The sequence below is a fragment of the Amphiprion ocellaris genome, chromosome 12, assembly GCF_022539595.1.
Source record: "Amphiprion ocellaris isolate individual 3 ecotype Okinawa chromosome 12, ASM2253959v1, whole genome shotgun sequence".
NCBI lineage: Eukaryota > Metazoa > Chordata > Actinopteri > Pomacentridae > Amphiprion > Amphiprion ocellaris.
This window is the reverse complement of record NC_072777.1, coordinates 27,578,642-27,599,550: the sequence shown is the minus strand read 5'-3', so window position 1 is coordinate 27,599,550 and position 20,909 is coordinate 27,578,642. Positions and strand designations below refer to the sequence as shown.

Below are 20,909 nucleotides of genomic sequence, written 5' to 3'. Positions count from 1 at the left end.
TGTGATCAGTGTGCAGAAGAACCAAAAAACACCATTTAAAGACTGTGTGTTCTGTCAAATTTTGCATTGTAATAATGAAACTTATAATCATGAATAATAATGAATAATAATGAAACTCATAAAAGCTAATCCATGGTTATCGCTCTTTTATTTATTCATTGCATGTGCCTGTCACACACTGAACTGCAGTTCCAATTCAAACAGCAAATCAAGTTCTGCTTGAACCTTTGAATGTTTGTAGAACAAAGTTCATTATTTTGACTAAATCAAAGTTTGGCAAATGTTTTCTGTGTTTTCATTTTGGGTCGTGGCAGCACAACAGCAAGCATCTCACTCTTTTTAGAGCTACTGCACTGTAAGTACTGAAACTCTGATTATTTTTACTGCAAAAAAATAGCAAAAATCTCATTTAAAACAATGAGTATAGTCCAAGTGTGTGGAGTTCCATAAATGTACATTAAATTTATGTAAAACTGATCATAACTGTCCAACACTTTGAAATATATTTTTTCAATTCTTTCAAAACTGTAAAAACTAAAAACTTAAAAAAAAAAAAAAAAACAGCAATGAAAAAAGACCAAACCAACACTAAAGTACTAATCCAGCATTTACATAACAGAAGAAACTTTACCGTGAGGTGCTGGTTTGTTTCTTGGTCAATATTATCAGTGGATAAAGTAGCTGATAAGTTTATCATCTTTTTTCACATCTGGAGGGACTTTGTGTTGGGAGCATGCTTTGATCACTCAGTGTTCACTGCTGAATGTCTATCTGTGACCCAATTCAGACTGGAGCTGATTGATTTCATATTTTACCAGCAGAAGTTCAAGAGTATTAACCATTTGCTTTAAATTTCATCTTCTTGTTGGCTCCATCTGTGGATCCAGTGAACCGTGAAGTTTTGTTTTTTTAACCCTGATCTTAAAGTCAACACAAGCCCCTTTAGGCAAACCCAACAGTAAATCACAAAAATATGGTCATTCTTTGGAAATGAATGGCTTATTAACCAATTATGTAAAGAGCAACACAAGAAACAGGCCTAGCTGTGACTGCAGCGAGTAAAATCGGCGCAGTTCCAAATGATTTAAATCAGAAGTAGGGAAATATTATAAAAGCAGAAAATTTGGCAGGAAGTTCTTTAATAAGTCAGCATATCTTATCCATGATCCTACAATCATTTCCATAAAATGCATCTTTAACACAGGGAGAAGAAGACATTTTTGACACAATTTATCAGTGTTGTAAGCCTGTTCTTGATCCTTAAGTATCTTTGCAAACCTTTTGCCTTTGTCCCTCCACACAGGAGGGTGGGGTGGACTTTGAGCATTTGAAGCTCTGTCTGTGCCTCCCAGTCTTTCCACCGAGCCCAGCTGAGGGTATAAAAGCTTCAAGCTGAGGCTGCGAAATCAGTCTCATCCGAGTACTCGCCAACCCCAAAGGAGAGAGCTTCAACGAGCCCATCATGGGGGACTCAAAGCTCTGCCTTTTGCTGCTCCTCAGCACATCTGCCTTGACTTGTGAGTAGTTCTTAAAGTCTTTGCTATGAAAAAAATTCTTTCAAAACTGATTCAACACTGTAACGGTTTTGGGGGGTTATTATTGGTCTAACTTCACCACTGTTTTACTGCATATTTTGTAAAATGTCCTAAATTTCTTTAAAGGCCTGTACTGCACATTGTTAGCAGTTAAAAGCTAAAATTGCACACTTTGCAAAATAATTAGTTTTTTTTGTAGTTTTGAAATACACAACAATATCAAGAAAATAACCCAAAAAAGGTCTGTGACCATGTCTAATATAAAATGACATCAAATACCCGGAACTGCAAATAACCTCAAAATTTCCATTTTTTAAGAAAATTAACATTTTTGGCAAAAGAAACTGCTGAAAGACATCTATAAAATTTATTATAATTTTACAGATATTTCCTCTCTATCTAATAGATTGAATTGTTTGGGATTTTTTTCTTTACCAGTGACAGTCCACTGTTTCACTGTAAATATTAGTAAATTGAACTGAATTTCTTTAAAGAGCTGCATTGCATGTTACCAGTAGCTAAATGACAAAATTACACACGATGAAAAAAAAGACAAAAAATCTATATTTTTTCCTTTTTTATTGACAGATTTATTTGTATTTATGTTTTTGCCTTTTTGAAATACACAAAAATATCAATAAAATTAAAATAATCTGTGGCCAAGTCTAATGTAAAACAACTATAACAAATCTGTAACTGCAAATAACCTTAAAATCGATATTTTCTTTACAGAAAAAAATATTTTTTGACTGTCTTCTAGCTGGATCAGTGGTAGTCCACTGTTTCACTGCATATTTTGTAAACTGTACTGAATTTCTTGTAGTCTTGTACTGTATATTGCTAGGAGTTATATGACAAAATAACACACACTATAAAAATTATGTGAAATGGACATTTTTATGTTTTTTTGTTAATTTGGGGTTTTTTGTATTTCTGAAACACACAAAAATATCTATAAAATTAAAAAAGCGTGTGACCATGTCTAATGTAAAATAACCCAGAATCAGTATCAGAATCAGAATCACCTTTAATGGCCAAGTACGTACACAACATGCAAGGAATTTGGTTTCAGATGTTGGTGTCACACTAGGAATATGGAAGAGAATAATAAAAGAAATAATAAAGGAACTATAGAAAGAGTAACAGGGAGGAAAATAAAAATAGTAACAATAAAATTAAATATTACACAATATATACAGAAATTTACAGCTAGAAAGGAATATAAAAACACAGTAGTGCAAATGATAATTGCATGATGCAGTGCAAAAAGTAGAGAATGCTGTTCATGGTGCAAAAAAAAATACTGTACATGTCCATAGGAATACTGACTATTGTACAGGTGTGTAGGAATAGGATAATAGGATAGGATCACAATAATAAAAAAAAAAAAAACTGTAGCTGCCATCAATCCCAAAAATTTATTTGCTTTAAGGACATTTATTTATTTTTTTTTAGGAAAAAACTGCTAAAATAAATTTTCTGTAATTTTACTAGTATTTCCTCTCTATCTACTAAATGAAATTGTCTGTGTATCTTCAAGCTTCACCAGAGACAGCCAATTGATTCACTGCATATTTTCTACATTGTACTAAATTTCTTTAAATGTCTGCATATTGCCAGGAGTTAAATGCCAAAATTGCACACACTGTAAAAAAAAAAAAAAAAAAAAAAAATACAAAACAAAAAAACCCCACTTTTTTTATTATTGAATGACAAAAATCTATACAAAAGCAGTCTGTGACCATGTCTAATGTCAAAATGTAAAGCAACAATAAAAATGTGTCCTTGCAAATAAACCTAAAATATAATTTTGAAGAAAATTCTATTTTTTTTTTGCACAAAGAGCTGTTAAAATTAATTTGCAAAGTTAACATAATTTTAACTATTCTTTCTAATACATGAAACACTTTACTTTGTAGCTTCACCACCGTTTCAATGCAAATTCTGTAAATTTCGACTGAATTTCTTTAAACGCATGTAAAGGCGATTGATAAAAAATTTAGAGCATGTATGAATTTATCTGAAGTTGACATTACCCAAGCTACGATAATAATCATCACCTTGCGCCTTTGGATAAGTTTAGTTAAAGTACATTTTACTTTATTTGCCAGATGTTTTTCCAGTTGCATTGCATTTACTGTAAACTAAATATCTCTTTTTTTCTGAACAGTTGCCCAAGACGATCAGCCTACCTGCCTGCGTAAGTTACCACTTTCTGTGCTCATCCTCACCTTAAAAAATTTAATTTTAGCATTTACATCCAGTGTTCATATTTACAATAATTATATGGGATTGATTAGATGATAATTTACTCTCATCTCTCTGTTGTAGTGGCCCAAAGGTACAAGATCCTGCACAAATACGAATACCAGTATGAAGCCGAATCTCTGAATGCTGTCAACGGAGCCTCAACGCTCAAGAATGGACCCAAGGCTTCTTGCAAGGTACGAGAAACCATACTTCGGAGAAAAAAAATAAAAAACTTGTAGTGCTCATATTTCACAATAATCATGAGATTTCATCTTTGCATCTCATGTATCTAAATGAGTAAAAGAAAGAAATAACATTTATCGTCTCTCACAGGTTGAAATCGAAGTGCCTCAGACGTGTAGCTTCATCATCCGCACCGCTGGCTGCCAGCTGAACGAGGTGGTCGACGTGGACGCAGAGGGTAACCCTGTGTTCGGTCCTGCACCCAGCTCCGACGCCTTTGCTGCTGAAATGGAGAGGTATGGCACTGACATTCCAAAAACAACTATATTTATGTCGGGTGCACACTTAAAATTAACTGAAATACTCATTTTCTTTCAGGTATCCTCTGAAGGTCGTGGTTGAGGGTGAATACGATGTGAAACTGTACCCCGAGGATGGTGAGACAACAACTGTCCTGAACTTTAAGAGGGGTATCGTCTCCGCCCTGGCTGTGCCTCTGGTGGAAGAAAAGAAGAACAAGAGAATGGTGCATAGGTTTACTTAATAGTACCTTCGAGCCATATTATATGGTATTTACAAAAAGGAGTTTGATAAGATACACCACATGTATGTATTTATTTCCACTAATCAGCTTTAACATCTTCATTTTAGCCCACTATCCACGGCAAGTGCAAGACCTACTACACCATCAATGCCAGAGAGGACATTGCAACTGACATTAGCCTGGAGAGAGATCTGTCCAGATGTGACAAGTTTAACCCAATTAGAGATCACACCAGCCCTCTGGCACTTATCTCTGGCATGGTAAGATACCCCACAGACATGGTATACAACTGGAAAGTTTTGGACAAAACACCAGAATTTATTTAGAGCCCTCTTCACGGGGTAATTAACATTAGCCACCACTGCTGTGTCATATAGTATCTAATGTTTGCAAGAGGACTAAATTTGAGCTGCAGTTGTAAAGAAATTGCTGAATAACTTTTAACTATAATAGCCTCATCACCGTTTAGTTTGACTACTGTTTTAATCTAATGTTCAAGAAGCATTTTAAGGATATTTCTCATTTCAAATAAAGTTCCTATGGCTTTAAAAATGTTCCAGTTGGAACATTCGAAGGATATTGAGAACGTTGTCGAGGTCATCAGATTATGTGACATGATAACAAAAAATTCAAGAAATGATTATTGAGAACATCACAAGAACATCCTTTGTTACACGCTAACAAACGATGTTCTCAAAGCAACTTTTTCCAAATCTTCAAAGTGGCCGAACACTTTTAGGATGTCTTTAGAGAACTTTATTTTGCCTCGTAAGAAGAACTTTCTGGGAGCCAAACTTTCCCAAAATATTTTCAGAACAAAAAAAAAAAAAAAATCTAGCTGGGCAAGCAATATTTAAGAAGCAGATGAAGGGAACAGCTACAGGGGGAAGGAAAACTTTAACTGAATAATTTAAAAGAATCCTCCATGCTAACCTGATCTTCTGTCTCTTTTCAGCACTACCCTCTTTCTCAGCTGATCAGAAGCTCCCAAACCTGCAACTACAAGTTTGACAATGAGAAGAAACACATGACCTCTGGCTCCTGCACTGAGAACCACATCCTCATCCCCTTCTCACACAAGTAAGTCAAACCTTTTACTAGACTCTACAAAAGGCTCTGTGATGCAAGTGTATATACTGATGTATAATGGGCAACTGATCTACAGTATTGTAAACCCGTGTTTTTCCCACCTACAGGGGACAGTATGGAGTTACCAACGTTGGAAAGCAAGAGCTGACTCTGGTTCAGGTTGCTCCCCACAACGACAGAGTCTTCGACCACAGTAAGCCCTTTGTTTAAGCTACATATCTTTGATTGGAGTTTCCAAATAAAGTTGCCACTCATTCATAATAACCTTGCTGTTTATGTATTATAGGTGATATCATGAAGGAGCTTCACATGGATGCTGTTGAGGACAAGAGTGTTGTCCAGAATAAAGATGCAGCTCTGAATCTCCTGAGAGAACTGGCCACTCTGCCCGAGACCGACGGTGAGAGGAGGGCCCACCTCTTCCAAAAGCTGGTCTCCATGGTCCGTGGAATGAAGACCGAGACTCTGACTCCTGCCGTTCCTGAGGCTCTGGAAGTGTCCCGTGTCCTGACCTACCAGGTTCTGGCTCAGTGTGGAACCCCTGAGTGCAGCAGCGCCATCATGCACATCCTGAGGACCTTCGACACTGCCTCGCTCGAGGTTGATGCTGCAGTTTTCGCGATGGGAATCATGTCCAACCCCTCTGCCCTCCTGATCCATGACTTGCTGGAGATGGCCAAATACAAGACCAGCAAGCCCATCATGTATGCCCTGAGCAATGTTGTCAAGAGGTAAGTTAACCAGATTTCATTCTATGTAGGATTTCTCAATTACACTTTAGCTAGGAGTGTTTCCCCTTTGTGTACAATAAACTACACGGGCTTTATTTTGAAGCTTTTTTTTCTTTTTAAAAACAGGTTTTACAAACAGGAAGGAAAACTAATACCTGAGATTTTCTCTGTTGCTGAGTTCATGGCTGCGCAGTTGGGTGACTGTACTGGAGACAAGGATAACACTTTCATGACACTGAGGGTAAGCATCTCAACCAACAGGACAGTCATATCAGAAATTAGAGAATTTTTGTCTACAACCGAGATCTATCAGGATTCTCTATCCACAGCAGAGTCTGTGCAATATCAGTATTTTTGATTATCTCTATTTTCTACTCATGAAACAATCTGAGCCTTATGTTTTTCTACATATAGGACAACCCTGTGCAATATCATTGTTTTCCACATTCGGAAGATGCAATATCTGAATTTCTACATATGGAAGAATCTGTACAATATCAGCAGTACTTATGTGTAGTTCTTATTTATTTTTCTCTTTCTCTACTGATTTTCCAACATTTTTGCACTATTCCCTTTGCTGCAGGAACACTGCACAATTCCTTGCTGTGGGGAAAACAAAAACTTGTCCAATATTATCTTCAATTTTGTGCTCAGCATAAATATTGAAGTTGTCCAACAGTCCCTAAAAGACTGTTAATACCCAAAACTGGTGTTGGCTTTGGCAGGATCAAATATTTTAAAGGAATATCCTCCTGCTCCTAAATACAAGAACATCAAGACTGCAATCCAACATTTGGAGGTTATTTAGCTTAAATTTAACAGGGTTGCACTTGTTTGTTTTTTAATTTGTTTATTTGACAAATTTGCATAAATGGTCATTTAATTGAGTCCTGAAGTACAATCTAAATCAATTGAAGCATATACCAGATATTATATTTTGAATGGCAAATGGTATGATATATATGTAGAGGAAAGGCCCTTCAAAGTTAAAAACAGTCAGTGGCAAAGTAAAAGTTGACCTCACTTGATGACCACCCAAAGCAAGTCTGAGTTTAGATTTTGCTGAATGAGGAGGATGATGCTTTTTCTTTATATTCTAGGTTATTGGAAACATGGCTCCAGCTGTGATTCCTGCTGGTCCTGCACTCAGAGGTGCTGTGATGCAATGTGTGAACCAACCTGCAGCTTCTCCAGCTGTGCAGCAGGCTGCCATCCAAGTGTTCAGGCTGACCCCAGTCCCTGAGGAGGCAAGTCAAACAATCAGTCTGACAGATTGTTGACATCACTATTTCTACTATTATGCTCATCTTAATGATGTCTTTTGGTCACAGGTGAGGGACGTGTTCATGCAAGCTCTTTTGGACAGCACAAGCCCAATGCAAAAACGTATTGCTGCATATCTGGTCCTCATGAAGGACCCCCGCCCAAGTGAACTGACCCAGCTGGCTAATGCCTTGCCCAGTGAGCAGGACCAACAAGTCAAGAGCTTTGTCATCTCCCACATCACCAACATTTTGTCCTCAAGTGGGCCTGAGACCCAGGAGTAAGTGCAGAGCAGCGCTGTTAAATGGTGTGCATGTGTCTCCACCAGTGGTGTAAGTGTGTTTTTTCCTTTTCTACAGACTGAGACAGAAGATCCGTGATGCCCTGCAGGGTAATGAGATCGGAACCATTATGGATCCCACCAAGTTCTCTCGCAACTACAAGATTGGATCCTTGGAGGGCAACATGATCTTTGAGGACACCAGCTACCTGCCCAAGGAGGTCATGCTTGAAATGACTCTGAAGGCATTTGGCTTTGACATCGACATGATGGAGGTACACTTTTGGAGTTATTTCATATAAACTTTGCAGTGAGGCAATTTTTTTCCAGTGAGTTAACAGTAAAAAAAATGTGTCACCTTTGCAGATTGGCATGGAGGGCAAAGGATTTGAGCCAACAGTTGATGCTCTGTTTGGAGAGAATGGATTCTTCCCTGACACTGCCCTGAAGACGATGTACTTCGTCTCTGACAACATGCCCCAGAGAGTCAATGAGATCCTGAGAGACCTGATACCTTCTCTGAGGAAGAAACAGGTATTAAGATTAATTTGCTTACATGTATGAAAGTCAATTTTTCCATCAGGGAAACATTTTATATAGATTGTGCATATCCATAATTAGACCTCCCAGAACCTGATGAGGGAGATCGGACGCAACTTCAACAAACTGGTGAGGGAACTGAAGTCTGCTGAATCTCCAGAGGCAATGGTTTATCTGAGGCTTTTGGGAAATGAGCTGGGTTATCTAAGGACCAATGAAATGGAGGAGATGGCCTATTCTGCTGCCATGATGATCGACAGCATGCTTAAGATGTTCCCAGCTGATGTAAGGAAACGTTGTTAGTTAATAACAAGGAAACAGTGCATTAATCTAGAAACTCCATGTTTACAATTTAAATGTCATATTTATTCTCTACAGCTGATGAAGGCACTGATGACTAAGGCTGACAACTCAATCTTTGCCCACTACATCTTCATGGACAATGAGTTCTTCCTGCCTACTGTCACTGGTGTGCCTCTGAGGGTTTCACTGTCTGGTACTTTCACTCCTGGTATCAAAGGTGGACTTAAGATTGCTCGTGACATGGTAATTATTCACAAATGTATAAAAATGACCCCTCTAATGTTTTTTAAATGCATCAACATAACTGTCTGCCTTTCTCCTGTGTTTCCACGCAGACCGAAGTGACCTTCATGCCCTCTGCTGGCATTGAATTTATGACTCGGATTGGCTCCCACATCCCAGAATATGTCAATTCTGGATTAGAAATGCACACCAACATGTTCCATGAGAGTGGTCTCAATGCCAAGTTGTCTGTGAAAAGTGGTCACTTTAAACTGACCATCCCTGCTCCAAGTGGCCCAACTAAGCTCATCAAAATGACGTAAGCCAAAATATACCTTGAAGACCTTAAGTAATTGTCTCAAAATTAAATGTAAAGAAAGAAACTGACAGAAGCTACTTTGTACCCCTGGTTGTAATGCAAACATTACCATAGCTTGAAGTATGAGAAGAGAATGGTAAACAAAGCTAGTATAGATTCATGGTGTTGCTTAATTTTTTTTCCTCAGTTTAATTTTTGTCTTTTTAAATTTAAATCAAAGCTACATTTTTACCTTGCTTGATACCTTTCCATTTACAATACAGAAACAACCTTGTGGCAGTGACCGGGTCAGAAGTGAAGACCATCCCTCCAGTGGTGATGGACAAGGTTGATGTTCGTGAGTGCACTCCAGTCTTTGCTGGAATGAAATACTGCTCTGAACTACAGTACACTGATGCTTTCTCTCAGGAGACAGCCCCGTACTTCCCCTTCACCGGAGACAGCAAGTGAGCAAGACTCTCTGAACCACAAGCAAATAGGTCTCTTTAAAATGAATCACTTAAGAATGTTTGCTAATCAATTCAATTATGTAAACAGATTTGCTGTGGAGTTCCATCCTACTGGTGAAGTCACTGAGTACACAGCCACTGTTGAATACGAGCTGCTCAAAGAGGGAGAGGAGGGCCGGCAGAAGGTTGACTCTGTGAACTTTATTCTGAGGGCTGAGGGTAATGTCTTTTTTTTCCATAAAACCACAGCCTCAGTTTCAAGAAGTTTTATAAGAGTTGTTTAACATTGCTCTTTTTGTTGGTCAACAACAGGTGCAGATCCCACTGAAGCCAGAGCAGTCATGAAATATAACAGAAAGAAGAATGCAATCACAGCTGACCTCCAGATCCCTGACTACGATGTGGAGGCTGGTCTTAGGTTGGGTGTTGTTGATGGAAACACCAAGGGCAAAGGCACTCACTCCATCTCTCTCGACTTTATCAACAAGAACATCCCTGTGCTCTCTCTGGTTGGCCGTGCCAAGTAAGAAAGGAACTACAAATCCTCCTTAAATAACACTATTGTTGCCCCTTTGAGCCACAGTAAGCTGACTAATTGGTTCATCTTTCAGTCTGAAGGCCATGAAGGAAGGTATACTGCAAGTTCAGCTTCTGGTTCCCTCCATCAATGGTGATGCCACTGTCACCGCTAACATGAAACGAGATGAAGAGGTGGAACTGGAAGTTAAGAGCGACATCAAGTTCTGGGATATGAGATCTGAGCAGGAAATTGATATGAAATATGGTAATGTCCTTTCCCACTGACTTTTTCCCCAAATTTTCCATAGCAGCTAATTTAATTGTTATTTGTTTTGTAGACAGGCACCTATAAATTTGGGCCACATGCCAAATACAGAAACATATCATGTAACTGCAAAAGTATTGATTTACACTTGGTGCCCAATCACTTGGAGGCCCAATCACATGGCATTGTTGACCATTTAATGTCAATTCAGTCTGACGGGACAGTTAGTGAGACAGAATGAAAATGCTGATTAGTACTGCTAGCCATGGGCAGGATACAGTGCAATGATGAAACCTGCTATGTTGTCTGAGAGAAAATGCAAAATTTAACTGTAGAATAAATTTCCTCCTGGTTCATATCCAACCTGGGGTTTAGAGAAATATTTCCTCATGTCTTTGCATTCACTTTGGCTTCCTCTATTGTTTCAGATGGCAGCAAGATTGAGGTTGATGTCAAGTCTGACATGAACACTAAAACAACCATCATTTTCACTGATTTTGTTGAGACGTACGGCAACGATTTTCTTGACATGCAAGTGGGTCAGACAGACATGAAAGTCCGTCATATCTTCAAGAAATTTGTGGAGGTATAAATGTTTGCTCAGTTTCTGAGATTTTCTTGGTAAAAAAAAAAAAAAAAAAGTAAACTCTGCATAAAACACCACTTTTCTGTTTTTAGGCAGCAAACAATTACATGGAGAAGTATGGTGCTGATTATCCTTACATTCAGAACTTCAGAGTGCCTGACATGCCTGAGATTTCCCTGCCAGATACACTGTTCCTGAACACGTAAGTGTGAAGATTTCAACGGTAAGTGGCAAAATTTTCTAAACAATTGCCCAAATCATGTATTGTATTTTTGTCTTTTTCACAGTGAGGCCAAAGGTGTCTACTACTTCAATGATGATCGCATCACAATTCTTATCCCTCTCCCACTTGGAGGAAAGTCAACAGAAGATCTTAAATTCCCACCAGCTTTGACCACTCCCAGCCTGTCTCTACCCCAGTTTGGACTGGAAATCGTCTCCATGGAAATTCCCATCCCAGAGTTTATTGTTCCCGAGAGCTTCACTCTGTCCATTCCTCGCTTTGGAAAAGCTGAGGTTTCAACTGTGATGAAAAGCAATCTATATGACATGGAGGCTTCAATGGCTGTTGGCAAAGATGTTGTGGAAACACCCAGCTACTCAGCTAAGTTTGATGTGACAGGAACCTCCCCAATTGAGATCCTCTCCGTGAAGATGGAAGGTTAGTGAAAATAATTAATGAACTTTTTGCAGCATCATAATCCTTCACATACACTTAACACCATGTGTAGTTCTCTCTTGGTGGTACAATTTTCAGTCACAGTTTTCTATTATCACTCATGTGAAACAATGTGATGTAATTTCTGTTACAATGTTGAGGTAATTTCTAAACCCAAACTACACAGAATTATTAGTATATTTCTGCTGTATATAGGTATACAGTATACAGGCAAATTAATCTCCAAAGTTTGCTGCAAAGGAATCATACTTTGAAGTTACTGGTTATAAATGTTGTTTTCCCTTTCTTTTCATATTTAGGCTCTGGGATGTTGGCCACCACTGATTCCATCAAAGCACAGCTGAAAAGCTCTTTGGCCCATAAATTCATTGAAGCCACTTTTAGTATCACTGAGGATGCAACCATCACAGATAAAATCAATTTGAAATCTAGCAGCAAGATGGAAGCCAAAAGCCCATTTGGTCTCAATGTCGTCCTAGAGCACAATGGCATGTTTGGAATCAACACAGAAGAAATGTCTGCAGACAACAACTTTGAGGGGAAGTTTGCAGCTGGACCCATCTATGGCAAGACCACTTCAACCCAGTCATTCAACATCTTCCCATTCAGACCAGAAGCAAAGCTTGATTCTACTGTTCAGTTAGACTCCACCTTTGTTAAGGTCCACAACACAATTGCTGCAACACTTCTCAATGGTGAATTCTCCGCTGTGTCTAACACTAATGCCTTTGAAGACACCTTCACTCATGTTGCTGACCTTTCCTTCAAAGACAGCAAGCTGTCACTGAAATGTGATGCAAATGCCTTTGCTTTTGGTATGAAGATCCGCAACCACGCTGAAGCATCTGCTGGTGCCAGTGAAATGACCATGAAGATGGAAACAAATGCAGACCACTCTGACAACCGTGTTTACTCTCTGCTGACTGCTTCTCTTGATGTCAATGGTCTGGCTGTCAACAGTGATGCCAGTGTCAAGATTCTTGAGAATGAGGCTACTCACAAGGCTTCTCTGAAAATGAACAAGGATGGTTTGACCACAAGTGGAACAACTACCCTCCAGAGCCCCCTGTCCTTTGAGAACACCTTTGATGCTGGGCTTGATTCTACAAGGGCCTCTCTGTCCATTAACAACAAGGCAGCAGTGAGTGATATGAAGGTTGACAATGCCAACACTCTGATCATTACTCTTTCTAGCCTTGACTTCACCTCAAAGGCTGAAGCCACTGCAAGTGAGTATGCCTCTTACACTCATGATGTCACCTTTGACCTGAAACCCTACACTGCCTCTGCAAATGTTAACAATAACCTCAAACTTCTGAATGCCAACTTCATTAATGAGGCTCAACTGCAGGCAGAGCTTTACAAGATGGACCTGACTGGAAGCCTGAAGGCCATCTATGGTGAGGAAGAGATCAAGCACACCTATCAGGTCAGTTATGCTGATATGAGCGCCAACGCAAAGTGCAGCACCACTGGAAAACTCTTTGGGACTCATATGAGCCACAACACTGAACTCGAAGTTATCGGTCTGGCAGCTAGGATCAGCAATGACGCCCGCTTCAACTCACAGCCAGTGCGCTTTGACCACACCATCCGTTGCAGCATTGTTCCTTTCGATTTCAACCTTGACGCCATCTTCAATGCTGATGGAGACATGACCGTGTATGGAAAGCACAGTGCCCAGCTCTATGGCAAGTTCCTTGTGAAAGCACAACCTCTGGCTTTTGCCAGCTCACATGAATGCAGAGCATCAGTGAACCAGCAGCTGAATAACGGTTTGTCTCTTGAGACCACAGTTGATAACAAGATGGACACTGTTTTGTCACTCCAAGAGCAGAAGACCAGTTTTAGAATGAAGTCTAAATTGAATGAGCATGCCTTTAATCAAGACATAAGTATTTACAACACTGCTGAGGGAACTGGAATTGAGGCTTCTGGTACCATCTTAACAAACATCATCAACTCAGTCTCTGCAGACAACCAGGAGTTTGCCATCTCTGGCTTCTTAAAGTATGACAAGAACAGAGACTACCATATAATTCATCTCCCTCTGATTGAAAATCTGCCTGCCTTCTTGGAAAACATCAAAGGATTTGTTGTGCGTTTAGCAGAGGCACTGCAAGACTACATCAACAATGATGAGGTCAGGGCTAAACTTGAGGCTCTTCCCGAGCAGATCAGTGACTTTGTTGCTCAAATGAATATTGAAGACAAGGCAATTCACCTGAAACAGTATTTCACTGATTTTACCCAAAACTATGCCATCTCCATAGAAGATGTGGAAGCCTCTTTGAGAAACTTGAAAATTACAGTTGAGAAGCTTCTGGCTGATCTCACTGTGTACCTCCAGGACTTTGTTAGTATGATGGAGACTATTCTTAGTGGCAACTTCCCAGAGGGCTTTGCTCAGCAGATCCGGGACATGCTGAATGCCATTAACGAGGAGTTTGACATCAAGAGTACGCTTGTGTATGTGATTGACACCATAAGAGACATGGTTGATGAGATTGACCTGGACAAACTAAAGGACAGCAGTATTGCATTCCTGTATGACATTGATGCTAAGTATGGAATCAAGGATAATCTGAAGGATTACATGAATTTTTTTAGAGAAGTGATTGAGAGATTTGACTTGGCAGATTTTATTGTTGATTTGGTGAAATTCATTTCATATGAAATTAAGCATTCCATTAGGCATTTTGTCAGTCGGATGCCTACAAAGATTCTCAGTGAAGCAATAGACAATACACTGGAAATCATTAAGAGTCTCAACATTGTTGATACAATCAATGCATTCTATGCCAAGATGAGAGAGTTTATTGTAAAGTTTGAGTTTGATAAAAAGATTCAGGCTGTCTTGGAGAAGGCTGTGGAGCTCATTAAACAGTACAGGATTGAGGAAACCATCAGTGCTGGATTCAAAATGGTGAAAGATGCAGACATTCCTTCTAAACTTATGCAAATCTTCCAGGATGCTATCAACTACTTGAAAATAACTGAGGTTAAGGATATAATTCAACATCTGAACATGTATATTGAAACCACTGTGCAAAAACTAAAGTCACTGGAATATAATGACTTTGTGGATTATACCAATCAAGTTATTGCTGAGTACACAACTTACGTGAATGAGATGATCAGGACTCTCGAAATTCCCCAGAAACTTCAGGCAACAAGAGATTTTGTCAACCTGATTTTGTCCTCTGTTCGCAGCTTTATGGAACGCCTGAGAGAAATCAAAGTTGCAGAAATGATTAAATCTGTAAAGGATATCAGCAGCCAGGTTGTGTTTGATAACTTCAAGGCACTTGCTCAATTCCTAAAAGAGGAAACTACAAATTTGGATATCAAAGCTGAAATTTCCTCCTATCTGGAATGTGTGTCAAAATACTACAGAAGGGCAATGTCATTCCTCAGTGACATAATCATGCTTAATGTTGAGATAATGAAGAGTGTGGTATCTGACCAAAAAATCACCAGCGAGATTCAGCAGATCATGACAGGGCTCCTTACTGAACTTAAGAGAGCTGAAATCATCATGCCATCCTTCACCATTCCTTTTACAGATCTTGTTGTGCCTTCCATGACGTTTACCATGGATAAGCTGCAAGAGTTTGAAATCCCAACACAGTTTGACATCCCTGAGTTCACCATCCTGGGCTACACTGTGAAAGCCACCACAGTTTCCGTTGATGATATCAAACAGAAAATAATTGAGCTCATTGATTTTATTGTAAACTTTGAGATCAATATGTATGATGTGGATGCCTTCTTTGGAGAACTGACTTTGGGCTATCTTCCTTCCATGCCTGAAATTACAATCCCTGAAATCACTCTTCCTGAGTTCTCATTCCCTACCATTCCACAAGTTCCTGTAGAAAAGCTTGTAAAGTCTCTTCAGGTTCCTGAGATCAAACTTCCAAGCATTCCAAGTGAGATCATGGTCCCATCCTTTGGTAAACTCTATGGCGAGATGAGATTCCACACTCCCATCTACACCCTCAAGACAACTGCAGAGCTTCAGAACTCCACTGAGAAAGAAACGACACCTCAGTTCACGGGCTTTTTCGCCTCCCAGGGCACATCTCCAAGTTTCGAAATTCTCAACTACAAACTTGAGTCCACTGGCCGCATTGCAATCGCAAAAAGGAGTCGTATTGTCCTTGCAGAAACTTTGAAGTTTAACCATGAAAGTGTTGGAGTTGAACATCAGGGATCTGTAACAATCTATGGCCTATCAGCTCAAGCCCAAGCCAAAACTACAGTTAAGGTTACAACTGCACCTTACACTGCTAACTTCATGAACACAGCCTATATTGGTATGGTAGGAGGAATGTCTGCCTCTCTTGAAACAACTTACAATCATGTCGTGGACCTTCCATTTGCCAATGTCAAAAGTGAGGCCACAATGACCCAGAAGTCAGTAGCTCGTCAAGATGGCAACACCCTCACTCTAACAGCTGACAATTCATGCAATGGAAAGATTAATGACCATACTGGCAACCACAACAGCAAACTGCATTTGTCATTCACCCCCAGCATTTCCACCCTAACTTTCTCTGGTGACACAGACTCTAGCATCCTGAAGATGAAACAGCTTATTGGTGCGGAACTTGGCACCTTTAGCTACTTCAAGTTTAATGTCCGCAATGAAGCAGAAGCACCCTTAATCAAGAACAGCCTTCTTGTGGCAAATGGACTTGTCAGCCTTCCTGATATGAAGGTTGAACTGAAAGCAAACCATGACACAGAAGTGTCTGGTGCAGTCAGCGGAGTCCTGTCCAATGCAATCACCATCACAGGACGCCCAATTGAGTTTATCTCTGAATTCCAAAACAAGGCAAATGCCAAGGTCAACATTTTTGAATCTCTGACTGCTAAGATTGATCTGCAGAATGATTACTCAGCCAACTTCAGTCCTTACAGCCAACAGATAAACACAGTCATCCTGGCTCGCCTAAACCAGTACAAAACGTTCTGCAATTTCACTCTTGACAATAATGTCAATGAAGCTGGCATCTTTGTTGCCATGGACAGTGAAGCCAATTTGGACTTTCTGAAATACCCTATCAGCATTCCTGAGATTGACCTGCCTTTTGTTGACTTCCATACTCCAGCTATCAGTGATCTGAACTTGTATGAGCAGATTGGAATGGAGAACATTTTAACTACCACTGAGCAGACCGTTGATGTGCATGCCAAGACTGTTTACAAGAAAAGCCGTTCTGCCCCACTCGTTGATATGATGGGTCTTGTCCAGATTCCCTCTATGGGCAACGTGATTACAGAGCTGTCTTTCAAGTCTGCCATTATTAATCTGAATGTCAATGCTGAGATGGATGCTGAAGATGATCTTAATGTACGTCTTGGAGCCACCACTGCCTCTGTGTTTGAGCCTCTAAAAGCCAAACTTGATGGCACCACCAGTCTGACCACCAAGAGAGGAATCAAACTGGCCAATTCCCTGTCCCTTGAAAATCCTCACATTGAAGGCACTCATGACAGCACCATCAGCGTGAGCACTGACACTTGGGAAACTGACATGTCTGTGGCTACTGTTGCAAAGATCGCACTGCCAGTATTCAACATGGAAGTAAACCAAAATCTGGTTGCAGACACCAAAACCAAAGCAAATGCTGTCTCCAGCTTTAATGTGAAGGGTGATTTCAACATCCCTATGATCACGGCTGCTGGAAAGGCTGAGGTAAATCACAATCTGAAGATGGAGGGAACTTTTGAGTATGTTTCCATGGAGTCATCCACCAGAGGAAACATGGATGGCACAGTGTTTGAAGACTATCAAGTTTTGGGAGTCCTGGACAATGAGGCAAATCTGTACCTGAATAGTGATGGCCTTCGTTCCACTTCCAAGGTTACTGCTGATGCCAAGCTTAACTCCGGTACAACCAAAGTCATTGGCATGGATGTAAATGAGAATCTGGAAATTGAAGCCTCCCTGAGCCGTGTGTATGCAGTGCTGAAGTATACTGGCAACAACGAGGCAAACATGTTCAATTTCAATACCAAGGGAAAACATATTGTCCAGGCTACTATTGACTTCGCACCAACCTCTTCCTTGACTGCTGATGTCGAGATTGACATGTCTCAGCCAACCAACCTGGGTGACTTCACTATCTTTGAGAAGACTGTTGCTGAAGTGACAGCTGCCAAACAGAAGATCTCTACTAATGCTAAGTTTGCCAGCCCGGTGTACGCCACAAACATGGTCGTGGAGGTGGAGGGCAGTGTTCCTGTCTTCAAAGTCATCTATAAGTCGTCTGCTACCTGTCCTATTGTCATCTTGGAATACGACATGGATGGTGAGTTGATGAAAATCCCCTAAACATTACTTTCTGGTTTATGTTGCAAGCACTGTTGAGCATCAAATCTCACAAAATAATTTCTTTCAGCTTCTACTACTACAAACTTTGAGAATGACATTTTCAGCGTGAATAACAAGGCTGTCCTGACACATGCTGACCTGACTATGGATATCAACCATGTCATCACTCAGGCTTTTGGGTAATATTTTCTGTTTTCTCTTCTGTGTTTTACAGTATGTTAAACAGTTGCTCCTAATATTCACATCTTACAGCAATTAACTCTTTCTCTTCACATTTTAGGAGCCAAGCTGACGATAGGTAAATAGTCAATATTTCTTGTGCATGTTCATATCTTATTATGCATAAATCAAATTCCTTTGTGTTAAATGACATGTTGAGAAGCAATCGCAGTTTTTCATTTGAAATACTCTCTTTTTCCTCCAGTTCCTCTGCCCATACACTGAATGTGGACATCATCAGTCCTACTTTCACTGATGTGAACCTTCGTTATGCTGCACGCAGAGATGGTACCAGTGCCTCAGTATCTACTCCATCCACTGGCTTTCTAGGCCTTCAGTTCAGTGGTAGAGTCCCATCTCAGATGAGTGCAAGATTCTATGGCCGCTATCCTGTGAGTATCACTAGCGTGACCTTTCTGAGATGATGCAAAATTACATTCAGTAATCAAAATATAGCTAAAATTATCTCTTTTTTTTCCTTCGTCTAGTCTACCCCAGACGTTGATGTCGACATCTTGGTTGTTAGATCATCTCCTAAGGATGCTGATAAGATGAGCATGCAGATTAACTACAATATGGAGGCACCCAAAGCAATGCTCTCTGAGCTCAAGATGAAACTCCCCTCCATCTTCTCCACATTCACTGCATTTGCTGATAAGTACCACATCACAGATGGCGTGGAGGCAGTGAAAGACTTTGTCACTAAACAATTCAACGATGCCTATAATGTTGCAATCACTTACGATGATCAATTGAGCCAGCTGTCAATTTTCTTCAGGAACATCATTGTCCAGTATCAGAAAACTGTTCAGGTCTTCCTGGATGCTGTCATCAAAGTTTTAAGGGAGACCAAGTTTAAACTGCCTGGGTCTGATGAGCTCACCACTCTCCCTGAAGTCCTAAAGCAGTTGACCAGCAGCATTGCTGCTATGCTTGATGCAACCCTCCAATTTATCTATGAAAATATGGAGGTTTACTACAACTCTTTTGTTGAGAGCATCAGCAATGTGAAAGTGCGCATGCCAGTTGGTGATGCAATCAGTGGAGGCCAGATCATTGATCAGGTCAAGTCAGCTTTCAAACAAATCTCTGCTGAACTGGTGGACTTTGTAAAAAATATGGAAAGTCTTGACACAATGCTAGAGAAGATTGGTGAGACCCTGAAGGCAATTGTTGAGAAAACTCAAGAGTTTGTTGACTCCATCAAGTCTGACTATTTAGATGCAGTGTTTATCAAGATCAATGAGTTCTATCGTAGCCTTGTAACAGTCATTATGGAAACAGCTGAGCTATTCCCCGAAATTAGTACAATGAATCTGAGCAGACAATGTGAGCATGTTATAGACAGCTTGATCTCTGTAATATCCCAGTTCAATGAAGCTGTTTATGGTTTTCTGCAACAAGCTTCACAGCAAGCTGAAGCCTACATGAAAGTGACAGATGGAAAGCTTGAGATTGACCTTCCATTCCTCTTCCAACAGTGAGGAGCCCTCACAGACTGAAGCCTAAGTCCATATGAAACACTACCACCTGTTCAGAACACATGCTTGGAAACAGTATGGACGTTTAGCTCTTTAACAGTATTTATAGCAATGCATTTAAAAGAAACACCTGTTATATCATTTTAATTTAGATGGTTTATTGTGTACAAACATTGAACATGTAACATTTTACTGAAATTCACCTTCCAGCAAAGAGTGTGCAAAGCATCAATAAAGTCCATTAATACAGTCCATGGTGTCATGGTGTTTTTTGATTGAAATTTACATCCAAACTTTAGAAAAATGAGAACAACTCTTAACTACACAAGGCAGGTTATTCTAGTGTTACCCAGCTTGCATGAATACCACAAAGTGTATTTAAAGGATTAATCTTTAACTTTGAAAGAAGTGAGAATCTGAATAATTAGCAGTCATCTGATTCACTCTGATTCCCTCACAAAGATGACAGCTGACAGCCAACAAACATGCATGCTCACAATTAACTAGTCAGCAGTCTGTCAATATAGTAGTTGAGTTTATTTTAAAAATTTTTTTAAAAAGATGCACATGCCATTGAAAAGCATATTTCTACTTAAGACCACTTTGGGTACTTACCCTTACCGTAGCTGGTTGAGGGAGATGGCCATCCTTCCGAGCATGGTTCTGTTGGAGGCCTCTTTCTGTTAAAAGAGTGATTCTACTTCTCTCCAAATGTTTTAATGTTTCAAATGTGGTATTTTAAAAAAATCACGCAATTAGACTTCATATAATTAAAATATTTCTTAAGCTAGGGATACACTTGGTGCAGACATTTGAGGTCTGAAAGTGTGCTTCAAAAGCTGAAACACATTAATTTGCAAAGAGATAAAGGATAAATTGTGTAGAGATGACCTCATCATAAGTATAAATCAGAGTGACAGGAAGACACTAAGAAATATAGCAGGTACATCAGACAGGACAGGAACGGAGTATTACTAATCAATATCAAGCACAGAAATAAAGACAAGTAAGAATAAGAAAAAGGCACTTCTGAAGTCTTGGATAGTGGAAATCAAACCTTTGTGATTCCTGCTTAGACTCAAAGTCAGCCCTCGATAATTTCAAGCATA

The 20,909-nt window shown here is 39.8% G+C and overlaps 1 protein-coding gene across 1 annotated transcript; it reads left to right on the top strand.

Moving 5' to 3' along the window:
• Positions 1-242: 242 nt before the first annotated feature.
• apobb.1 (apolipoprotein Bb, tandem duplicate 1) lies at positions 243-20,052 on the top strand. The gene is made up of 30 exons (XM_023267016.3): positions 243-355; positions 1,304-1,517; positions 3,706-3,735; positions 3,867-3,979; positions 4,119-4,264; positions 4,347-4,494; positions 4,620-4,772; positions 5,468-5,592; positions 5,709-5,794; positions 5,888-6,332; positions 6,459-6,573; positions 7,433-7,579; positions 7,664-7,875; positions 7,955-8,150; positions 8,242-8,409; positions 8,497-8,700; positions 8,794-8,961; positions 9,054-9,259; positions 9,523-9,705; positions 9,797-9,927; positions 10,021-10,231; positions 10,320-10,492; positions 10,921-11,078; positions 11,171-11,280; positions 11,366-11,739; positions 12,057-18,077; positions 18,168-18,279; positions 18,381-18,398; positions 18,525-18,711; positions 18,808-20,052. The coding sequence occupies exons 2-30, from the start codon at positions 1,463-1,465 to the stop codon at positions 19,801-19,803; spliced, it is 11,391 nt and encodes a 3,796-aa protein (XP_023122784.2). The 5' UTR covers positions 243-355; positions 1,304-1,462; the 3' UTR covers positions 19,804-20,052.
• The last annotated feature ends 857 nt before the right edge of the window (positions 20,053-20,909 follow it).

Coding starts and splice junctions, on each gene's coding strand:
- apobb.1 (XM_023267016.3), top strand. CDS start 1,463: ATGGGGGACTCAAAGCTCTGCCTTTTGCTGCTCCTCAGCACATCTGCC. Junction 8,151..8,241: donor TTGACATCGACATGATGGAG/GTACACTTTTGG, acceptor TCACCTTTGCAG/ATTGGCATGGAGGGCAAAGG. Junction 18,712..18,807: donor GATTCTATGGCCGCTATCCT/GTGAGTATCACT, acceptor TCCTTCGTCTAG/TCTACCCCAGACGTTGATGT.